This window comes from Balaenoptera borealis, assembly GCF_965194805.1.
Source record: "Balaenoptera borealis genome assembly, chromosome: 4".
NCBI lineage: Eukaryota > Metazoa > Chordata > Mammalia > Artiodactyla > Balaenopteridae > Balaenoptera > Balaenoptera borealis.
Window position 1 is genome coordinate 136,473,234 of NC_138861.1, and position 20,978 is coordinate 136,494,211.

The window sequence follows — 20,978 nt, forward strand, 5'->3', positions numbered from 1 at the left end:
AGAATATTTACAGCGTATTGTTATATTTCTTTAAAACAGCAGATTACAGGGACTTCCCTGGTGGCACAGTGGTTAAGAATCCGCCTGCCAATGCGGGGGACACAGGTTCGAGCCCTGGTCCCGGAAGATCCCACGTGCCGCGGAGCAACTAAGCCCGTGCACCACAACTACTGAGCCTGTGCACCTAGAGCCCTTGCTCCACAACAAGAGAAGCCACCCAGTGAGAAGCCCACACACTGCAACGAAGAGTAGCCCCCGCTTGCAGCAACTAGAGAAAGCCCACGCAACAAAGACCCAACACAGCCAAAAACAAAACAAAAAAAATACAGAATGGTAGCAAAAAACAAGACTGCTTACAAGTATACCTCATGCAATTGCAGTGTCATGCTAGCTGACTCACCTGAGGTTTTGGCCCCAGAATTTTTGAATATAATGTATATGACATAACATTACAGGATGGATAGCCTATTCCAATTAGCACAGCTGATGTGAGGAACTGGGCCAGATGGATCATGGGGGTGTAGAGGCACCAGGCTTGTTCAACTGGGCAACCAGTTGGTCCTTCATTGTGATCTTCTCTTGGAATCTTCCAAAGAGTAATAATTATTTCTCCAAATGTGGTATTAGGGATTGAATTATTATGTAAATCTGTAAGAACAAAATCAGTACAGTGTATTACTTGTTAATTTAAATGAATAACAGGGGCTAACATTATAGAATTATGTATAGCTATACCTTCCCACTGTATTTTGGGAAACTGATGTCCCCAAGGTAACAAGATAAAGAAGCCAACCCATACAACAATGAGTCCTCCCAGTAGAATAGCACGCTCGCCAACCCTGTTAAAGGACAGAAACTGTAATTAAAAAATGAAACATTGTATTACAACATAGTTTCATTACTTTTAGAATTTTTAAAACTATAAATAAAATAATATCTTGATACTTTTAGTGATATACTAATTAAAATAAATGCAAAATATAACTTCCCACTAAAAGGAACCAGGACTCCTCTGAAAACTGGCTGAAGTCAGGTCTGGGGCAGAAAATATATAAGATGAGCCTGGACATCTTATCATACCAGAAAGAACAGAAATTACCAGTGACTACTCAGTCATGATTAGAAGGACTCAGAGGGAATTCCCTGGAGGTCCAATGGTTAGTGCTGTGAGCTTCTACTGCAGGGGGCACGGGTTCGATCCCTGGTCGGGGAACTAAGATCCTGCAGACCTCACAGCGTGGGTGCCCCCCCCCCCGGCCAAAAAAAAGGACCCAGGGCCAATTTGAGGAAGCTGGCTAAAAATATGACAACGTGAACACCAAAAAGAACAGTAATGACAATGGCTTGAAACACATAAAAATGTTATTTATAAATTCATACTATATTAAAATAAAATACTCTTGGTCATTTTTAGAGGATGTTAGGGAACCCACTCATTATTTTAAAAATCAGTTAATAAAAGGAAAGGATCACCCTGTTTCTCCTACAAAAACTGTACCTCAGAATAACCAAATAGGTAGTGATGGAAAAGTTCTCTTTATATAAAGTGTTCCAGCAAATAAATAAAGGAATGATAGAATTAAAATACCAGCATTTTGCATTGATCTATTAATAAATTAATGGATCTAAGGAATGGTCAATGGCCACTTACATCATAAAAAGAGATAAACAAAACTTCACATTTCTCCTGATGTAAGCACATACCACCACCTATAAAACATTCTTGCCAAAAAAACTGAACTCAAATCTCATCAAGCTTCTAGATCTAAGTACCAATTTTCAAGAAATATAGTAAACATAGGAAAATATTAAAAAACAAAGACACCACAGGGATTTATTCAGCAAGATCCAAAATGTGGGAAACTATAGGGCAAACATCTTGGTTGCTTCAATTTGTAAGGGAGAAAAAGAGAGAGATGGAAGAGATGGAAAAGAAACTTATAGATTAAAAGAGACTTAAGAAACGTAAGAGCCTGAGTCAAGTGAGTAAGCTGTGAAATAAAACAATATAAAACAAAACAAATTTTTTAAAAAATTTGAGACAGTGGAAAAAATTTGAATACTCCCTGGATATTTGATGATACTTAGAAATCACTGTTAATTTTTTTAGATGTGATAATGCTGTCATCATTAACTTTTAGAGTTAATGAAATATTTATGGAAGACATGAAATGATGTCTAACATCAGCTTCAAAATAATCCAGGTGTAGGGGATAGGCAGTGTGGAGTAGGTGGAGGTATAGATGAATCAAGATTGTCCAAGGTTATAATTGTTGAAGCTGGGTAATAGATATTAAACATTCAGTACATGATTCTCTCTATACCTTTGCATATGTTTGAAATTTTCCATAACAAAAAATGAAATATACAGGGACTTCCCTGGAGGCACAGTGGTTGGGAATCTGCCTGCCAATACAGAGGACGTGGGTTCGATCCCTGGCCCGGGAGGATCCCACATGCTGTGGAGCAGCTGAGCCCGTGAGCCACAACTGCTGAGCCTGCATGCCACAACTACTGAAGCCCACGCGCCCGGAGCCCATGCTCCGCAACGGGAGAGGCCACTGCAATGAGAGGTCTGCACACCACGGCAGGGAGTGGCCCACGCTCGCTGCAACTGGAGAGAGCCCATGCACAGCGACAAGGACCCAACGCAGCCAAGAATGAATGGATTAATTAATTAATTAATTAATTTTTAAAATGAAATATACAAACAAGATCAAAGATTCCTAAAACAAAACAAACAAACCCAACACTTCCCATTACCCTCAGAATACCTACAAGGCTTCACATCTTTCCAACCTGATCTTCTCCCATTTGCCATTTCTCTCATTCTGCTCTGGCCAAAATGGCCTTCCTGCTTGTCCCTTAAATGTACGAAGCTCAGTCTTCTGGGGCAAGAGAGTTCCAGGCCACTGCATGGCTGTTCTCTGACTTCACTGAGGTCTCTGCTTGGATGTAACTTCCGTTTGAGCTGCCCTCCTTGAGCAGCCAATCAAAACAACACATCCCCTCTCTCCCAACCCTGCCTTGCCACTTTTTATTCTCTTCCTCTGCTCTATTCTTCATAGTACTTCCCATGACCTGATTTCACATTTGTGTTTATTAGCTTTCCCCCCAGTAGAATACAAGCTCTTTGAAGGACATGAAATTGGATAATCTGTAAGAATGCCTATCAGCAGGACCACTCTACTTCTGTAGCAAGATGTAATGCATGTACTATTATTTAACTTTGAATATGAATCTATGTCTATGTCTGTATCTGTATCTTGGCCCCTCTACTTGGCTCTATAAGGATAGGAATCTTTGTAGTATTCCCCATAACACCTAACCCTACACACCGACTCAATATTTGTTAATTGATTTTAGAACTTTATTAAAGTTCTAAAGTATTGTTAAAATATTTTAGGAATAATTAAATCGTTAGAACTGTCTGAATTCATCAACTAATGTCCCACTCCAGACTATATGAATGAACTTAATTTTATACAAGTATTTTCCTTAGTGTGTTCTTTACAGTTATACTTTTACCAAATGCTTCTTTAAAAAAGTGTTCTGTGATCAAAGTTACAATTAACTTTGAGAAATGCTACGTACTCTTGTCACGAAGGTGATATAGTATATATACTGAAGATTTAGAAATTTTAGAGTAAAGAAGTTTGGTGATTTTAACCAGAATTTTCCAGACTTAACCATTAACCTTTCACAGCAGAACAATGTTTTATGAAATACGCTTATAGAAATACTTTAAATAAAACATAATATACAAAAGATACATTAGAAGACAATTATTCACTTTGTAAAATATCTTGCTTTACCAAAGAACATACTACATGGTATAGAAATATGCTCCCTTAATAAATTTTAAATCTGTTTGCAAACATTCAAGGACTAAAACTCATACATAATGACAGAAAAGCTTTATATTATTTTACTAATATATTCATTTACATCATTAGCTCTATTTCATGTTTCACTTTAAAACAAAAAAAGACTTTAAATAAAACCAAAGACAAATAACCTACTTTTTGGAAAGTAATTTTATCCCCATGAAAATAATAACTGCCTCAACTCCAAGAGCAGCAAGTATTATGCCATCGTATAACACAGCTTGTTCTCTGGTCCAGGCATACATATCCATTGTTAATGGAGTAACAATGCTAAGAAAAATAAAAAAGAAATTATTCTTATTTTATTTCAATCATAGGCATTGTTACTTAAAGTTGAAATAGTAAGATTTAATAGTGATACCAACACATTCAAGAATCTGCATCCCTTTTAACAATGACACCAGATCTACATAAACAAAAATTTTAAAACATTTTAAGGACATTTTGTTGTAACATGCACAAGCTACTAAGTTTGGCTGTTTGCATTTTTATTTTTTAATATTTACTGTAATTATATAAGTAACATGTCCAACATTGCAAAAAGTTTGAAAAACAGGAAAAGGAAACAAACCAACCATAATTCCTACCATTCTAATATAATTAAAAAATCATGGTTGTATTTTGATTTAAACTGGTCTCTTTTCAATGAAATAATGTTACTATGATTAAGTTATTAACTTACTATGATTAAGTTATTAGAAACTTCTGGGATTTTTTTTTCTCTTCCTCTGTCTCTTTCATACCTATTTTTGAATGTACATATTTTTCTCCCTACCTCCGAATGCTGCTCTTCCTTTATATGACTATCTGTCTCCTTCCTTGCCAAGCTTCTTTTCCTACTTTCTGTCTCCTTCTGTTAACTGGCTACAAAAAGGAATTTTAAAATATTCCAAATATTCATTCTTTTAAAAAAAAATCACCATTTTTAATTTTAAAATCAGATGAGCTGCTTTGGAAGATAGTTCACTCGTTTCTCAATAAGTGAAACATAGAATTATCATATGATCCACTTCCTGGTATATACCCAAAAGAACTGAAAGCAAGGACTCAGATACTTGTACACTAATGTTCATAGTAGCATTATTTACAATAGCCAAAAGATGGAAATAACCCAAATTTCCACTGACAGATGAATGGATAAACAAAATTGGTATATAAATACAGTGGAATATTATTCAGCCATAAAAAGGTATAAAATTCTGACACATGCTACAACATGGATGAACCTTGAAAACATCATTCCAAGTGAAACATACAAGACAAAAAATGACAAAGGATGCATGATTCCACTCATATGAAGTACCTAAAATAGTCAAATTCATAAAGAAAGAAAGGAGAATAGAGGAAACCAGGGGCTGGGTGAGAGGGAATGGGACTTAGTGATAAATGGGTGTAGCACTTCTGTTTGGGATGATAAAAAGGTTCTGGAAATGGGTGGTGGTGATGGTTGCACAACACTGTGAATGTATTTAATGCCACTGAATTGTGCAATTAAAAGTAATTAAAATGGTACACCTGAAACAAATACATTATTATATACAAATCTGGCCTCAATAAAAACAAAAGAAAATATGGCAGAAAAGCTCTAAGAATCATAGCAGACTACAAGTTTAATACATGTCCAATAACATGGTTCAAAAATGGGAAATAAATATACAAGAGAATAAATTATATCCTTTAAATTGAAAAAAGAAGTTAAAATATTAAGTTTATGTTATGTATATTTACCATAATAAAATAAATACCCCCAAAATCAGATGAGCTAAAAATTCCATGTATCTCAATAATTAAAAAAAAAAAAATCAAGTATATCTGGCATAAAATGTACTGGCATAAAAATGTTACAAGATATCGAAAAGTGAAAAAACCAAGTTGTCAAATGATAATATCACATATTCTTGTTGGTTTAAAGGACACACACACACACACCCCTTAATACTTACAGTTGTATAGAAAAAAATGTTTCAAAACAACACACACTGAAGTATTAGCAGTGGTTACCTCCAGGGAAAGAAGTGGATGTGGAAATACAGTTGTAGTGTTTGGAATATTTACAAGAATATACTATTTTAATAATATAATGGAAAGGTATTTTAAAAATTAAAAAGCCATATGACAAGGGACGTCCCTGGTGGTCCAGTGGGTAGAACTCTGCATACCCAACACAGGGGGCCTGGGTTCAATCCCTGGTTAGGGAACTGGATACCGCCTGCATGCTGCAACTTTAAGAGTTCGCATGCTGCAACTAAGACTCCACGTGTTGCAACTGAGAAGTCCGCATGCTGCATCTAAAAAGATCCCGTGTGCTGCAACTAAGACCCAGTACAGCCAAAATAAATAAATAAATAAATAGTTTTAAAAATAAATAAATATATTTTTTAAAAAGCCATATGGTAACTAACGGTCAACAAAGCCTACACCAGGCAGAGATTTTGTAATATACTAGCTTTCTTCAGGATCAGGGCTTAAACAGAGTTAAAATTTCTAGACTGAACCCAACATACATAAGTAGGGCGCTGCAGGACAGAAGGGAGTGGCAGGATATATTTAAAGTGATGAAAGGGAAAAACTTACAACCAAGATTACTCTACCCAGCAAGGATCTCATTCAGATTCAACAGAGAAATCAAAAGCTTTACAGACAAGCAAAAACTAAGAGAATTCAGCACTACCAAACCAGCTCTACAACAAATGCTAAAGAAACTTCTCTAGGACGGAAACACAAGAGAAGAAAAAGACCCATAAAAACAAGCCAAAACAATTAAGAAAATGGTAATAGGAGCATACATATCGATAATTACCTTGAATGTAAATAGATTAAATGCTCCAACCAAAAGACAAAGACTGGCTGAATGGATACAAAAACAAGATCCATATATAAGCTGTCTACAAGAGGCCCATTTCAGGGATTTTCCTGGTGGCACAATGGTTAAGAGTCTGCCTGCCAACGCAGGGAACAGGGGTTCGATCCCTGGTCTGGGAAGATCCCACATGCCACTAAGCAACTAAGCTCGTGAGCCACAACTACTGAACCTGCACTCTAGAGCCCGCAAGCCACAACTACTGAGCCCACGTGCCACAACTACTGAGGCCTGCGTGCCTAGAGCCCGTGCTCCACAACAAGAGAAGCCACTGCAATGAGAAGCCCACACACCACAACGAAGAATAGCCCCCACGAGCCACAACTAGAGAACGCCCACGTGCAGCAACAAAGACCCAACACAGCCAAAAATAAATTAATTAATTAAAATAATAAAAAAAAAGAGACCCACTTCAGACCTAGGGACACATACAGACTGAAAGTGAGGAGACAGAAAAAGATGTGCCATGCAAATGGAAATCAAAAGAAAGCTGGAGTAGCAATTCTCATATCAGATAAAATAGACTTTAAAACAAAGACTGTTAGAAGAGATAAGGAAGGACACTACATAATGATCAATGGATTGATCCAAGAAGAGGATATGACAATTATAAATATTTATGCACCCAGCATAGGAGCACCTCAATACATAAGGCAAATGCTAACAGCCATAAAAGGGGAAATCGACAGTAATGCAATAATAGTGGGGGACTTTAACACCCCACTTACACCAATGGACAGATCATCCAGACAGAAAATAAATAAGGAAATACAAGCTTTAAATGATACAACAGACCAGATAGATTTAATTGATATTTATAGGACAGTCCACCCAAAAGCGGCAGAATACACTTTCTTCTCAAGCGCACGTGGAACATTCTCCAGGATAGATCACATCTGGGATCACAAATCAGCCTCAGAAAATTTAAGAAAACTGAAATCATATCAAGCATCTTTTCCAACCACAACGCTATGTGATTAGAAATCAATTACAGGAAGAAAACTGTAAAAAACACAAACACATGGAGGCTAAACAATACACTACTAAATAACCAAGAGATCACGGAAGAAATCAAAGAGGAAATTAAAAAAAAAAAATAGAAACAAATGACAATGAAAACACGACAACCCAAAACTTATGGGATGCAGCAAACGCAGTTCTAAGAGGGAAGTTTATAGTAATTCAATCTCACCTCAGGAAACAAGAAAAATCTCAAATAAACAATCTAAACTTACACCTAAAGCAACTAGAGAAAGAAGAACAAAAAACACCGAAGTTAGTAGAAAGAAAGAAATCATAAAGATCAGAATAGAAATAAATGAAATAGAAATGAAGAAAACAATAGCAAAGATCAATAAAACTAAAAGTTGGTTCTTTGAGAACAGAAACAAAATTGATGAACCTTTAGCCAGACTCATCAAGAAAAAAGGGACAGTATTCAAATCAGTAACATTAGAAATGAAAAAGGAGAAATTACAACTGACACCACAGAAATACAATGGCTCATAAGAGACTACTTCAAGCAACTATATGCCAATACAATGGACAACCTGGAAGAAATGGACAAATTCATAGAAAGGTACAACATTCCAAGAATGATTCAGGAAGAATTAGAAAATATAAACAGATGAATCACAAGTAATGAAATTCAAGCTGTAATTAAAAAGCTTGCAGCAAATAAAAGTCCAAGACCAGATGGCTTCACAGGCAAATTCTATCAAACATTTAGAGAAGAGATAACACCTATCCTTCTCAAACTCTTCCAAAAAAATTGCAGAGGAAGGAACACTCCCAAACTCGTTCTACAAGGCCACAATCACCCTGATACCAAAACCAGACAAAGATATCACAAAAAAAGAAAATTACAGACCAATATCACTGAGGAATATAGACGCAAAAATCCTAAACAAAATTCTAGCAAACAGAAACCAACAACACATTTAAAGGATCACATACCATGATCAAGTGGGATTTATCCCAGTGACGCAAGGATTCTTCAATATATGAAATCAATCAATGTGATACACCATATTAACAAATTAAAGAATAAAAACCATATGATCATCTCAATAGATGCAGAAAAAGCTTTTGACAAAATTCAACACCCATTTATGATAAAAACTCTCCAGAAAGTGGGCATAGAGGGAACCTACCTCAACATAATAAAGGTCATATACAACAAACCCACAGCAAACATCACCCTCAATGGTGAAAAACAAAGCATTTCCTCTAAGATCAGGAACAAGACAAGGATGTCCACTCTCACCACTATTATTCATCATAGTTTTGGAAGTCCTAGCCATGGCAATCAGAGAAGAAAAAGAAATAAAAGCAATACAAATTGGAAAAGAAGAAGTAAAACTGTCACCGTTTGCAGATGATATGATACTATACATAGGTAATCCTAAAGATTCCACCAGAAAACTACTAGAGCTAATCAATGAATTTGGTAAAGTTGCAGGATAAAAATTAAAGCACAGAAATCTCATACATTCCTATACCCTAACAATGAAAAATCAGAAAGAGAAATTAAGGAAACAATCTCATTTACCATTGCAACAAAAATGAATAAGATACCTAGGAATCAACCTACCTAAGGAGGCAAAAGACCTGTACTCAGAAAACTATAAAACACTGATGAAAGAAATCAAAGATGACACAAACAGATGGAGAGACATACCATGTTCTTGGATGTGAAGAATCAATATTGTAAAAATGACTATACTACCCAAAGCAATCTACAGATTCAACGCATTCCCTATTAAATTACCAATGGCATTTTCCACAGAATTAGAACAAAAAATTTTACAGTTTGTATGGAAACATAAAAGACCCCGAATAGCCAAAGCAATCTTGAGAAAGAAAAATGGAGCTGGAGGAATCAGGCTCCCTGACTACAGACTATACTACAAAGCAACAGTAATCAAGACAGTATGGTACTGGCACAAAAACAGAAATATAGATCAATGCAACAGGAGAGAAAGGCCAGAGATAAACCCACACACCTATGGTCACCTAATCTATGACAAATGAGGCAAGAATATACAAGGGCGAAAAGACAGTCTCTTCAATAAGTGGTGCTGGGTAAACAGGACCTCTACATGTAAAAGAATGAAATTAGAACATTTTCTGACACTATACACAAAAATAAACTCAAAATGGATTAAATACCTAAATATAAGACCAGACACTATAAAATTCTTAGAGGAAAACATGGACAGAACACTCTCTGACATAAATCACAGCAATATCTTTTTGGATCCACCTCCTAGAGTAATGAAAATAAAAACAAAAATAAACAAATGAGACCTAATTAAACTTAAAAGGTTTTGCACAGCAAAGGAAACCATAAACAAAATGAAAAGACAACCCATGGAATGGGAGAAAATATTTGCAAACAAAGTGACAACCAACAAGGGATTAATCTCCAAAATATACAAACAACTCATGCAGCTCAATATCAAAAAAAAAAAAAAAACAACTCAATCAAAACATGGGCAGAAGATCTAAATAGACATTTCTCCAAAGAAGATATACAGATGGCCAAGAGGCACTTGAAAAGATGCTCAACATCACTCATCATTAGAGAAATGCAACTCAAAACTACAATGAGGTATCATCTCACACTGGTCAGAATGGCCATCATCAAAAAATCTACAAACAATAAATGCTGGAGAGAGTGTGGAGAAAAGGGAACCCTCTTGCACTGTTGGTGGGAATGTAAATTGTTACAGCCACTATGGAGAACTGTATGGATGTTCATTAAGAAACTAAAAATAGAGCTACCATATGACACTGCAGTCCCACTCCTGGGCATATATCTGGAGAAAACCATAATTCAAAGAGACACATGTACCCCAGTGTTCACTGCAGCACTATTTACAATAGCCAGGACATGGAAACAACCTAAATGTCCATCAACAGATGAAAGGATAAAGAAGATGTGGTATATATATACAATGGAATATTACCCAGCCATAAAAAGGAACAAAATTGGGTCATTTGTAGAGATGTGGATGGACCTAGAGTCTGTCATACAGAGTGAAGTAAGTCAGAAAGAGAAAAACAAATATCGTATATTAACGCATGTATGTGGAATCTAGAAAAATGGTACAGATGCACCTATTTTCAGGGCAGGAATAGAGACGCAGATGTAGAGAATGGATATGTGGACATGGTGGGGAAGGGGAGGGTGGGATGAACTGGGAGATTAGGATTGACATATATACGCTACCATGTGTAAAATAGATAGCTAGTGGAACCTGCTGTATATAGCACAGGGAGCTCAGCTCGATGCTCTGTGATGACCTAGGTGGGTGGAATTGTGGGGGAAGTGGGAGGGAGGCCCCATATATATGTATATATGTATACATATAGCTGATTCACTTCGTTGTACAGCAAAAACTAACACAATACTGTAAAGCAACTATACTCCAATTAAAAAAAAAAAAAAGCCATATGATAACTAATGGTCAACAAAGCCCATACAAGGCAGAGATTCTGTAATATACTAGGTTTTTTCAGGATCAGGGCTTAAACAGAGTTAAAATTTCTAGACTGAACCCAACATACATATGTAGGGAGCTATATAGCTTAAAGTAAATTAAATTAATACACAAAGTTTTATAAGTATATTTATCATAAAACTCAGAGGAAAGGGAGAAAGACCAGTGAATCAGACTCCCTTGTAAGGAAGGAAGATAAGGCAGTAAGATTACAGGCAGAGAATTAACTACATTCAAGTTAAAAGGCAAAAAATTTATATATGCTTTTTACATCATAAGAAAAATACGCCTTACATAAGGTTTTTGAGAACATCTATATTCCTGATTAATATTGCATTAAGAAATATAGGTTACTCACACAATCAGATTTAGATGAAAACAGAAAAAAACTTACGTTTCAAAAAGGGCAAAGATAAACAGAATCACAAAAAACAGAACATTGGTGGCCACAACAGCAACTTGATCAATATTTCCTTGGGGGACCTGAACTTCATCTGTACTTGCTGTAGTAAACAGAAGAAAAATTATATTACCTACACAACTAATTTTTCTTATGACACTAAAATAGTGTAAAAATTATATGTAGCAAATTCAATGACTAAACATTTAAAATCATTTTTTTAGGCTTTCAAAGCAATTTAAAAGTTAACAATTTACATAACAGAAATAACTTTTAAATGGCATTTAAAATTAAAGTGAATTTTCTTCCCAGGACATACACTTCAATTCTGTTACCTACAGGAAATACTCAGATTTTCTATTTGGCGTCTCTCAACCAAAAACAGAAATGTATGTCCATAGAATTCTATAAAATGATCTCATACTAAATACTAAATTTGCTTTAAATTTCAGTTGCAGATTTTTTTCTACCTTACCTAAATTTTAAATTTACACGTATTTCATGAAGACCTCAAATAGTTTATTAAATAAGTTCTCAGTTCTATGATTCACCTCAATGGATATATATTTTGAATTTCTATTAGTAAATATTAGTAAATATCCTTATTTTTTAGCCACAATTTTTTTAAGTCCTTACGTTATCATTTATATTTTTTGCAAAGAACTACCAAGATTTGATGGTGGTTTTATAAATTAGGAAGGCAAATGAGTTAAGATATTCACTTATCTTGAACTATATAGTTAAGTAACACACTCAATATAAGCTATATCTGATGTAACTGAGAAATGTGAAGCCATATATTGATACATGTATGTATACATATCCATCATGCTACTTTATAATTTACTCACTTATTCAGAGTAAACCAGGCAAGTAATACAAGAATGTATGTTATCTTTAAGTGCATGTGTAGCAGAAGTGGGGGCAGGGGGTAATTTTCCTAAGACACAGTAAATGTCTGTAATTTTTTCATTATAGTGCCTGCCTTTATATCTCAGGATACCTGAGGAGGAGTTCTTCCTCCACTAGTAAGTGAGATTTGAAAATAGTCTGCTATACTTGGGGGCAATTAAGCACCTTGGACACTCGACATAGGGTTATGACCTCCCTTTCACACAAAGAAAACCAGTCACACCTTTGTCCAGTTCCTTTTCTGGGGTAGACTCTGGTCCCTGTGGGCCTTGAATTATTTTGGATAGACCTCCCTGATTCTCAATCACCACCTAGAAGCCAGTCTTTACTCCTTTGAATCAAATATCAACATTGCCCCAAGTTAGACTGGAGTTTACTTCATATGTGGTTAGTTTTCTGCAGCCTCCAACCAGTGCTAGCTTTAGTGGGGAGACTCAGAAATGTTGCATCCTAAACTGTGGGAACTGACTAGGTATCCTAATTATAAGAATTTTAAGAAAACACTACATATTGATTAAAAAACTGTGTAATTGGAAATTAAATCCTATCCCATGATAACACCTTTAATAATAGGAACAACTTGATATGTTTTATCTAAACATTTACTGAAATTTAAAAATGATCTTTGTTTTATAAAAATTATTTTGAAGGACCTAGAAATCTTATGAAAGGAAACAGATCTCTCCGTTTTAAACTCTCATTTGTGTTTTAGAGCAGTGCTGTCCAATAGAACTCTGACGTGATGGAAATGCTTTCTCTCTACTGTCCAGGACAGCTGGCTGCTAGTCACATATACCCATTAACTAAGCACTTGACATGTAGCTAGTGTGGGAGTTCCCTGGAGGTCCGGTGGCTAGGACTCGGCGCTTTCACTGATGTGGCCCGGGTTCAATCCCTGGTCAGGGAACTAAGATCCTGCAAGCCACGCCACACAGCCAAAAAAAAAAAAAAAAAAAAGTGTAGCTAGTGAGATAGTGAGAATGAGGAATTTCTTAAATGTAATTAAGTTTAAACAGCCAAATGTGACTAGTGGCTACCACACTGGACAATGTAGCTGTATGTCTTTGCTACTCAAAGTGTGGTTCACAGACCAGCAGCATCAGTTCCCATGGGAGCTTGTTATAAATGTAGATTCGCCCTCCCCAGGCCTACTGAAACAGACTCTGCACTTTAACAAGGTTCCCAGGTGCTTTCTAAGCATATTAGTCAATAAAGCAAGGATCTATATGGTTATCCCCTTCAACTTATGAAAGATTTCTTGTGTATCTTCCCTCTCTCAGCCCCTCAACCTCACCCTCTTTAACTTGCTCATTCTCTTTACCCTTAAAGACGTAGAGAGATAGGTCCTTTAAGTTAGCATCCTATCTTACACCTTTTCAAAAGAGTAGCTTATACCCACTGCTGGCACTTCCTCACCACTCATTCTTTCTTTTGTTCTTTCTTTTAATTTTGAAAACTTTCAAACACATCCTTATCCATCTGTGCCCTAGATTCAACAATATTTTGCCACACTTGATTCATCTACCCCTTCCTTTCCTCCTTTCTCTCACTCTCTCTTTGTTGCTGTAGTGTTTTTCACTAGATGATTCCCAAATTTCTATCTCTAGCTTTGATCCCTACTGCCAAAATTACAGATGCCTCTGGAATTTTTTAGTTATTCTAGGGTAGCATTATATTTGGCTTGAACCAAATTGAAATCATCTTATCTTTTCAGCCAGTGTCCCTTCTTAAATTCTTCTTCTCTCATTCTTTCAATTATTTAGAATCAAAACTCAGCAGACATCTTCAACAACCCCCTCCATTCCTTAATATTCCCTATCCAATCTGTCAGAATCTTCTTTTTTTTTTTTCTTCAAAAGCTCATATCTCATCCCTTCTCCATTCTCAGTTACTGCTGTAGTTCAGGCCTTTACATATCTGGATTAGCCTCACTTGCAATCTGACTATCGTCATACTTCTCCTTTGTTCAAAATTTGCTATAGCTCCTCAGCACTCTGCTCTCCGACTACTTTTAACTTTCCCTTCCACCAGTTTTGTTGTAAAAATTAAATAAAATGTCTATCAAAGAACTTGGTAAAATTAACAGTGCCTTTTCCAAAACTTTATAAACTCCTTGAGGGCAAGGACTAAATGGCATTCTTTTGCATGGGGGGATAATCCCCAAGGAGGACATAACTAGGAGTACTTAAATAATGGTTTATTTAGTAAAATATACCTACTTACCAGACTGGGTACCTATTTATGAGTCAGAGAAAGATCTGAAGGATGAAAATGTGCATTTGTAGAGTATACCAAAAGAATAAAAATACAAAAGAGAAACCCTACTTACTCCCATGATTAAGTGAATAAAGAAATACTTGAAACAGAAAGATATATTTGGTAGCAATAATACTGAAATCATTCCAAAGATCTCAAGGATTTTAGGATACTGGCTTTTTGAAAACAAGATGAAGTGATTTTTAGCAATAGTTTTAACCTTACCAATTGTGCACACCAAATCACTGATATAGGCATGCCTTTAAAAAAAATCAACTTAGCTAACTTTCAACTTTGAAGATCTTCCCCAATTACCCATTGTATTGTCCTCAGAGACAAAATTCAAGTGAATATCAAAGAGATAGAATCATTAGAAACACTTCGTAATATTATAGTAATTTAGTCAAACAGATTAATAGTACCTTCTTCAAAATTAATATTTTTACACTGTCGTCCTGAGTCATCCACACGATGTTCTCTTAAAAGAAAAACATAAATATTGTATCCATGAAAGGCTTAGTATAACAGATAATAGTTTAAATTTATTACTAGCTTTCTATTTTTTCACATTCTGGTATAGTTTCTTTTACTGTCTTCTGAGTAATGAAATTATTATGATATATAACCAATAAAATTTTCAAAATACAAGTTACAATTATTATTATATTATCATATAAAATGAAAAAAAGCCTCAATTCATCCAAAACCACACATGAGCTGCCTTAATCAGTATTTGAAGTTTTCCAATGATTTTTAACATGAGTTATAAACATTTTGGACTCTTGGATAAAACACTCCAAAGAAATATAAAGTAACAAAACTTCTGTAGTTTTATAAAATTTTTTCTAATATATAAAAGATAAGAGATATACATTACGAGTAACTTTTGTATCTAAGGTTGAACCTAATCGTTAATCTACTTAAAATGTTGCTTTCATGCCATTTCCCCTACGTAGAAACCTATCATTAGTAAACCAAGACCAAACCTTGAATCTTTAAAGACCTTATAATCTGTTCTTATTCATCATCTATTATTTTAGTTATCAGTACCACATGCATTAGCTGATCAGAAAATATGAACACAACTAGACATCAAAAACCAAATAAAGACATCATAGAAATAATTATTCTCCAACAATGATAATGCTTATTTAATTTCACAATCTACAAGAGTAGTTTTATCATTTCTATCTAATTACCTTAATACAGTAAGAATCAGAATAATATTTAAAATTCCCAGGAAGGCGCCAAGTAAAACTGGTGCTGTGTACATGTTTATCTGCAGCTTAATGGTATCCCATGTCACGCCCTTTTCTCCAATGAGTGCAAAACAAGTCTGAAAAACTTATTAAAATAAAATGTATACAGATTAATTATTATATGGGAGGCACAGGCTAAAATAAACGTGAGAAATATTTACCATAGAATTGGAAGTAATATATGGAATCATCCATCTGCATCAGGGGCAAGAAAATTGGTTCTTGGTGGGCAGAGGCAAAACATTTACTCTTTTTCTGTATAAAGCACAGATATGCATACAGTACATAAAACACATACAATAGAGATCTGTGGTATTAAAATTTCATGGGATGGAGTGATTAGGAAAGAAATGCCTAAAAAGCCTCCTTAGGGGGACAATAACATAAAAAATGGGTGAGAAGCACTGACGTACAGGCATTCACAAGGGATTATACCTAACATAACTTGTCAGTATTTTCTTTTTTTAAAATACATCTCTGTACAAAATTTAAATTATATAATTTCTTCCATAAGTAAATTATTAAAGTTTAATCAATTTCATTATAAGAAACTGTCACATTTTAACTCAATATTTTAAAATATTACTGTGTATATGGTACTTAAATTATATATATTTAATATCATTTTCAATTTGGATCTGTGGCAAAAATCAGATTGGGTAAGTATTGGTTTGCTCTCCTGATTTAGATTCTATATCTGGTTCTGCCAGGACTTTACATGCAACCTTAGGGTGAGGATTAAGTAAAATACTGCACCTAAAGCACTTAGAACAGCATCTAGCATATAGTAAGCAGTCAATAAATGTTTGTGCTTATTGATGTGGTTATTATTGGAAAAGTCATCTAATCTTTTCAGGCCTACATTTACTCATCTTTAATACAAAATGTTTTAGTGAATAATCTTTTTTTTTAAATTTTATTTACTTATTTATTTATTTTTTGCTGCGTTGGGTCTTCATTGCTGCGCGCGGGCTTTCTCTAGGTGAGGCGAGCGCGGGCTTCTCATTGAGGTGGCTTCTCTTGTTGAGGAGCACGGGCTCCAGGGGCGCAGGCTTCAGTAGTTGTGGCTCGCAGGCTCTAGGTGCACGGGCTTCAGTAGTTGTGGCACACGGGCTTAGTTGCTCTGCAGCATGTGGGATCTTCCCAGACCAGGGCTCAAACCCGTGTCCCCTGCATTGGCAGGCAGATTCTTAACCACTGCACCACCAGGGAAGCCCCGTGAGTAATCTTTAAAATGCTTTTTAGATGGCCAAAATATTTACTGAGAACCTAAGCCTACACCAGGTACTGTGCTAGAAACTGAGGGTAGAGTGGTAAGTTTAAAAAGACCCAGACTATGCCCTCATGTATATAATAAGGCAATAGGTTCAGTTTTTCTAGATTTCTGCTTATATTTTATTCCAGAACACTGAACCAAAATACTAGATTTTGGTGAATGATGAATTAGGCTTTCTTCTGTTGAAGGGAAGTAATGGAAGTAATGGAAACTGGAGGTTGGGGTGTTAATGATGAAGTAAACTGAGTTGGATTCAAATTGATGCTATTTATAACTGTAATATTAAAAGCATGGGCCAATTATATGGCTTTTCAAAGTTATGCTAGGCATAAAAAATTAATTTCTCTACTCATTTAGCAGAAAATTAATTGGCCTTAGGGAAATATTAAATCTCATTAATATATTTTTATATTCATTAAAGTATGAAAGCTTGGAAAGAAGAAGAGACTAGTAAATCTTTTTTAAACTTTCATTTTCTTCGACCTTAGAAAAGCCTTAAAGGTATGGGCAAAAGGCAAAAGGGGAAAAAACCTCCTATAACTTTCCTCAAATCCTTCCATTAAAAGAATTTTGTTTCTCATAAACAGGAAAAAAAAAGCAAACTCTTGCTGAGATGTTAAGCTAAATGATTATCTGACAGAATGTATACTTTGGAATCAGACAGTGAAGTTTGAATCTCATATTTCCCATTTACTATCAGGGTGACCCTGGATAATTTACTTAGATTCTCTATGCCTTTGTGTTAATCTGTACAGTGGGACTAATAACATTTAATTTAGGGAACATGAGTTAACACATATAAAGAGCCTAGCCTCACTGCTAGATCAAAAAATATCAGTTTCCCTCCCTTTGCCTTCAGCCATGAGGTTTTATACTTGAATTGCATCTAACATTTGAACCTCAAAAGTTTTCCCAATTCAAATCCAAGTAATGATAAGTGAAGAACACCTACCTGGACCTAGAATAAAACCTAATGCTTGACATGCACTTGTGTTTGCCATGGAACTTGTTCTTTCCTGAAGAGAGGTAGCACCAGCAATATATGATCTAATAACAGCTACATTTCCTAAGAAAAGACACAATAATACAAAGTAAAAGAAAATATTCTCCAGTTTATAAAAATTCAACTTAATTAATTAAGTTAATTCAACTTAATTCAACTTCTGGCTCTATACAGAAGAAGAAATATTAACCTACAACATAGTTACTGCTTCCTCTTTATGATTATACAAGGCATGTATAGTGAACAAATGTATCAATTAATGGAAGATATTACTTTTAGTAAAATGAAAACACAGTTAAAGATGTGAATGAATGAAAAAATGGCATACAGGAAACTTAAACTTTTTCATCATTAAATACCGAGAAAGCATTGAGTGAATGGAGTACTACTAATTGCTACACTATTTTAAAAGAAATATGCTACACACTCTGCATGTTTATAAAAAGAAATCCTAAAAATTTAAGTCAAAAAAATTTGCTTAGCATTTATGTTGAAGAGACTCTGCTAGGGGCTAGGGAATATTTTCAAAAGTCATAAATTGTCTCTAATTACACTAAGTTTACTAGCTAGTTGGTGATAAGGGATGAAAACAGTGCAAAACAGTATATAAGCAAATGCCAGAGACATGTTGGAGAAGTGGTAGTGTAGCCTAAGAAAGCTTCATGGAAGATGTGGAACTTGAACTGAATCTTGAAGGATGAAGAATCATGGGAACAGAAGAGAGAAGCTATAGGTAATGGGAACATCATTAGCAAAGGCAAAATGATAGGAAAGATATTTGCAATGAGACATCTGTATGTTGAATGTCGTATAGGAGATTGAGAAGAGGTGACCCTAGGTGAGAGAAGGCCATAAATGTCAGGATGAATGTGAGTCCAACACAACCAAAAATATACATGCATGCATATTACCTGCTCCAAATCCCACCAATCCACGAGCAACCAACATGTAGTATTTATTATGAGAAGCTGGAACCTGGACATATGCATAGAGGCAGTTGGCTGCCACCGAAATGAAAATGGAAACTGTAAGAGGTTCTTTTCTTGGTCGATAGTTAGACCACAAACCAAATATAGGTGAAGCTACCATTTGGCCAAGGCTAAAAGAAGCAATAACCCAGCCCAAAAAACTTGCATCGGCAGTCTGATCAATCTGCAGAAAAAAGTACAATGCTTTAAGAATTGTTATCCGAGAAAAGTAAAGTAAAAAATCTAAATACATTTTTTCTGACCATGTAACATTTCTTATTAAAAAAATAAAAACAATAATTCTAACACATAAGTTTTATAACATCATTACTTACAGTAAGGAATTCAAACTTCTGACATTACAATTAAATGTGTTAGCAATTCACTATGCACAAGGAAAAATGTTTAAGAAACTTCATCTTTTAGAACAATTACAGAAATTCTGTCATAAAAATCTTGTTAAAAAAAATCACATTATATACCTAACAATAACATCATAAAAATAATATGCCATTCTTTAATTCTTGTAAAGTAAATATAATTATTTACCTTACGCTACTCTATAAACTAAACAACCATTAGCACTGTGAATCTATTTTTTTTAACTGGGCACAATAATCAAACGCTTAAAGACAATAATAAAATTTCTCTCATTAAACCTACTACTAATTCTTCCTTTCAGCATAGACAATCCAGGATTCTACCAAAGAGGATTTATATATCATTAATACTGAGGGAAAAACCAAATGATTACAACTCAGAAAATACTTTCAGAAAACAGAAAATTTTAGCTTACAAAAGGGACTATGGAATAAATCAACAGATTGGGTTTTTAAAAATATGGTAGGTTATATAATAATTTGGAAAAATAAGAGCCATTAAATTTTAGGACATAAGTTTAAACATATATAGGTTAAGTGGTAGGACAACTTAATAAGGAAAACCATGGCCTTTTCTTTTCCAAAGATATTTTTTAAAAGCTTAAAATGAAGATATTTAGGTACATTTCTGTTTGTGTGGGATGAGAAATAAGAGTGAATAAGTATAATGACTTCATGTCATATAAATTTAAAAATTAATTTTCAAAAAAGCAATGAAAACAATTTAATATTAAGTGTCTAGTGGTTTGAAAGCAAAAGGATAAAAGTGTCTTCTCAGGATATCAATTGATCATAATAGTCAAGTGTCTGTTTCATGGACAGAAGTGAGCTGACTCTTGAAGATGGCTCTAACAATTTTAACAACATTTGCTATTTTTATTGGATACTATTCTTTACAATGACTGGAAAAGTGGAATCTTCTAGAATTCTGCTGGAATTTTAACAGGAAAGTAAAATGGTTTGGAAGATACAGGTTCTATACTACAACAGAAGGTATCAGTTCAGTAATTGAACTGTTATCTGTGCTCCTGTGTGTTTCTCTCTCTCTTATAGTAATAACAGCATGTTGTTTCCAGTCCTCTGGCCGCCTCTAATGATCTCTATCATATTGTTTTCAGGATAAAATCTAAACTACTTATTATGTAAAACTAGCTCACAAGCTGGCCACTGACTTTCCTCTCTAACTTCGTCTCTCTGCGTGCTCCCTCCCCCCAATTCTAACTTCCAGCCACACAGAACTTTTTGAAGTTTCCAAAATGAGTCAAGCTCTTT

The 20,978-nt window shown here is 34.9% G+C and overlaps 1 protein-coding gene across 10 annotated transcripts in view; it reads right to left on the reverse strand.

Annotated features, from left to right (window-relative positions):
• Window positions 1-20,978, reverse strand: part of MFSD8 (major facilitator superfamily domain containing 8) — a 50,773-nt gene that overhangs the window by 11,627 nt on the left and 18,168 nt on the right. For 9 of the 10 annotated variants that reach the window (XR_014243881.1, XR_014243882.1, XR_014243883.1 and 6 more), the window contains exons 4-11: window positions 19,270-19,510; window positions 18,308-18,421; window positions 16,020-16,164; window positions 15,243-15,298; window positions 11,647-11,755; window positions 4,023-4,157; window positions 736-839; window positions 401-648 (exon numbers count right to left, since the gene is read on the reverse strand). Coding sequence is in view for 7 of the 10 variants with exons in the window: in XM_082389779.1 (XP_082245905.1) it covers window positions 401-648; window positions 736-839; window positions 4,023-4,157; window positions 11,647-11,755; window positions 15,243-15,298; window positions 16,020-16,164; window positions 18,308-18,421; window positions 19,270-19,510 (1,152 nt within the window). In the remaining 3 variants the exon portion in view is untranslated. Of the gene's footprint in view, window positions 1-400; window positions 649-735; window positions 840-4,022; window positions 4,158-11,646; window positions 11,756-15,242; window positions 15,299-16,019; window positions 16,165-16,240; window positions 16,301-18,307; window positions 18,422-19,269; window positions 19,511-20,978 lie in introns of all 10 variants that reach the window. The other variant, XM_082389774.1, reaches the window with a different exon arrangement.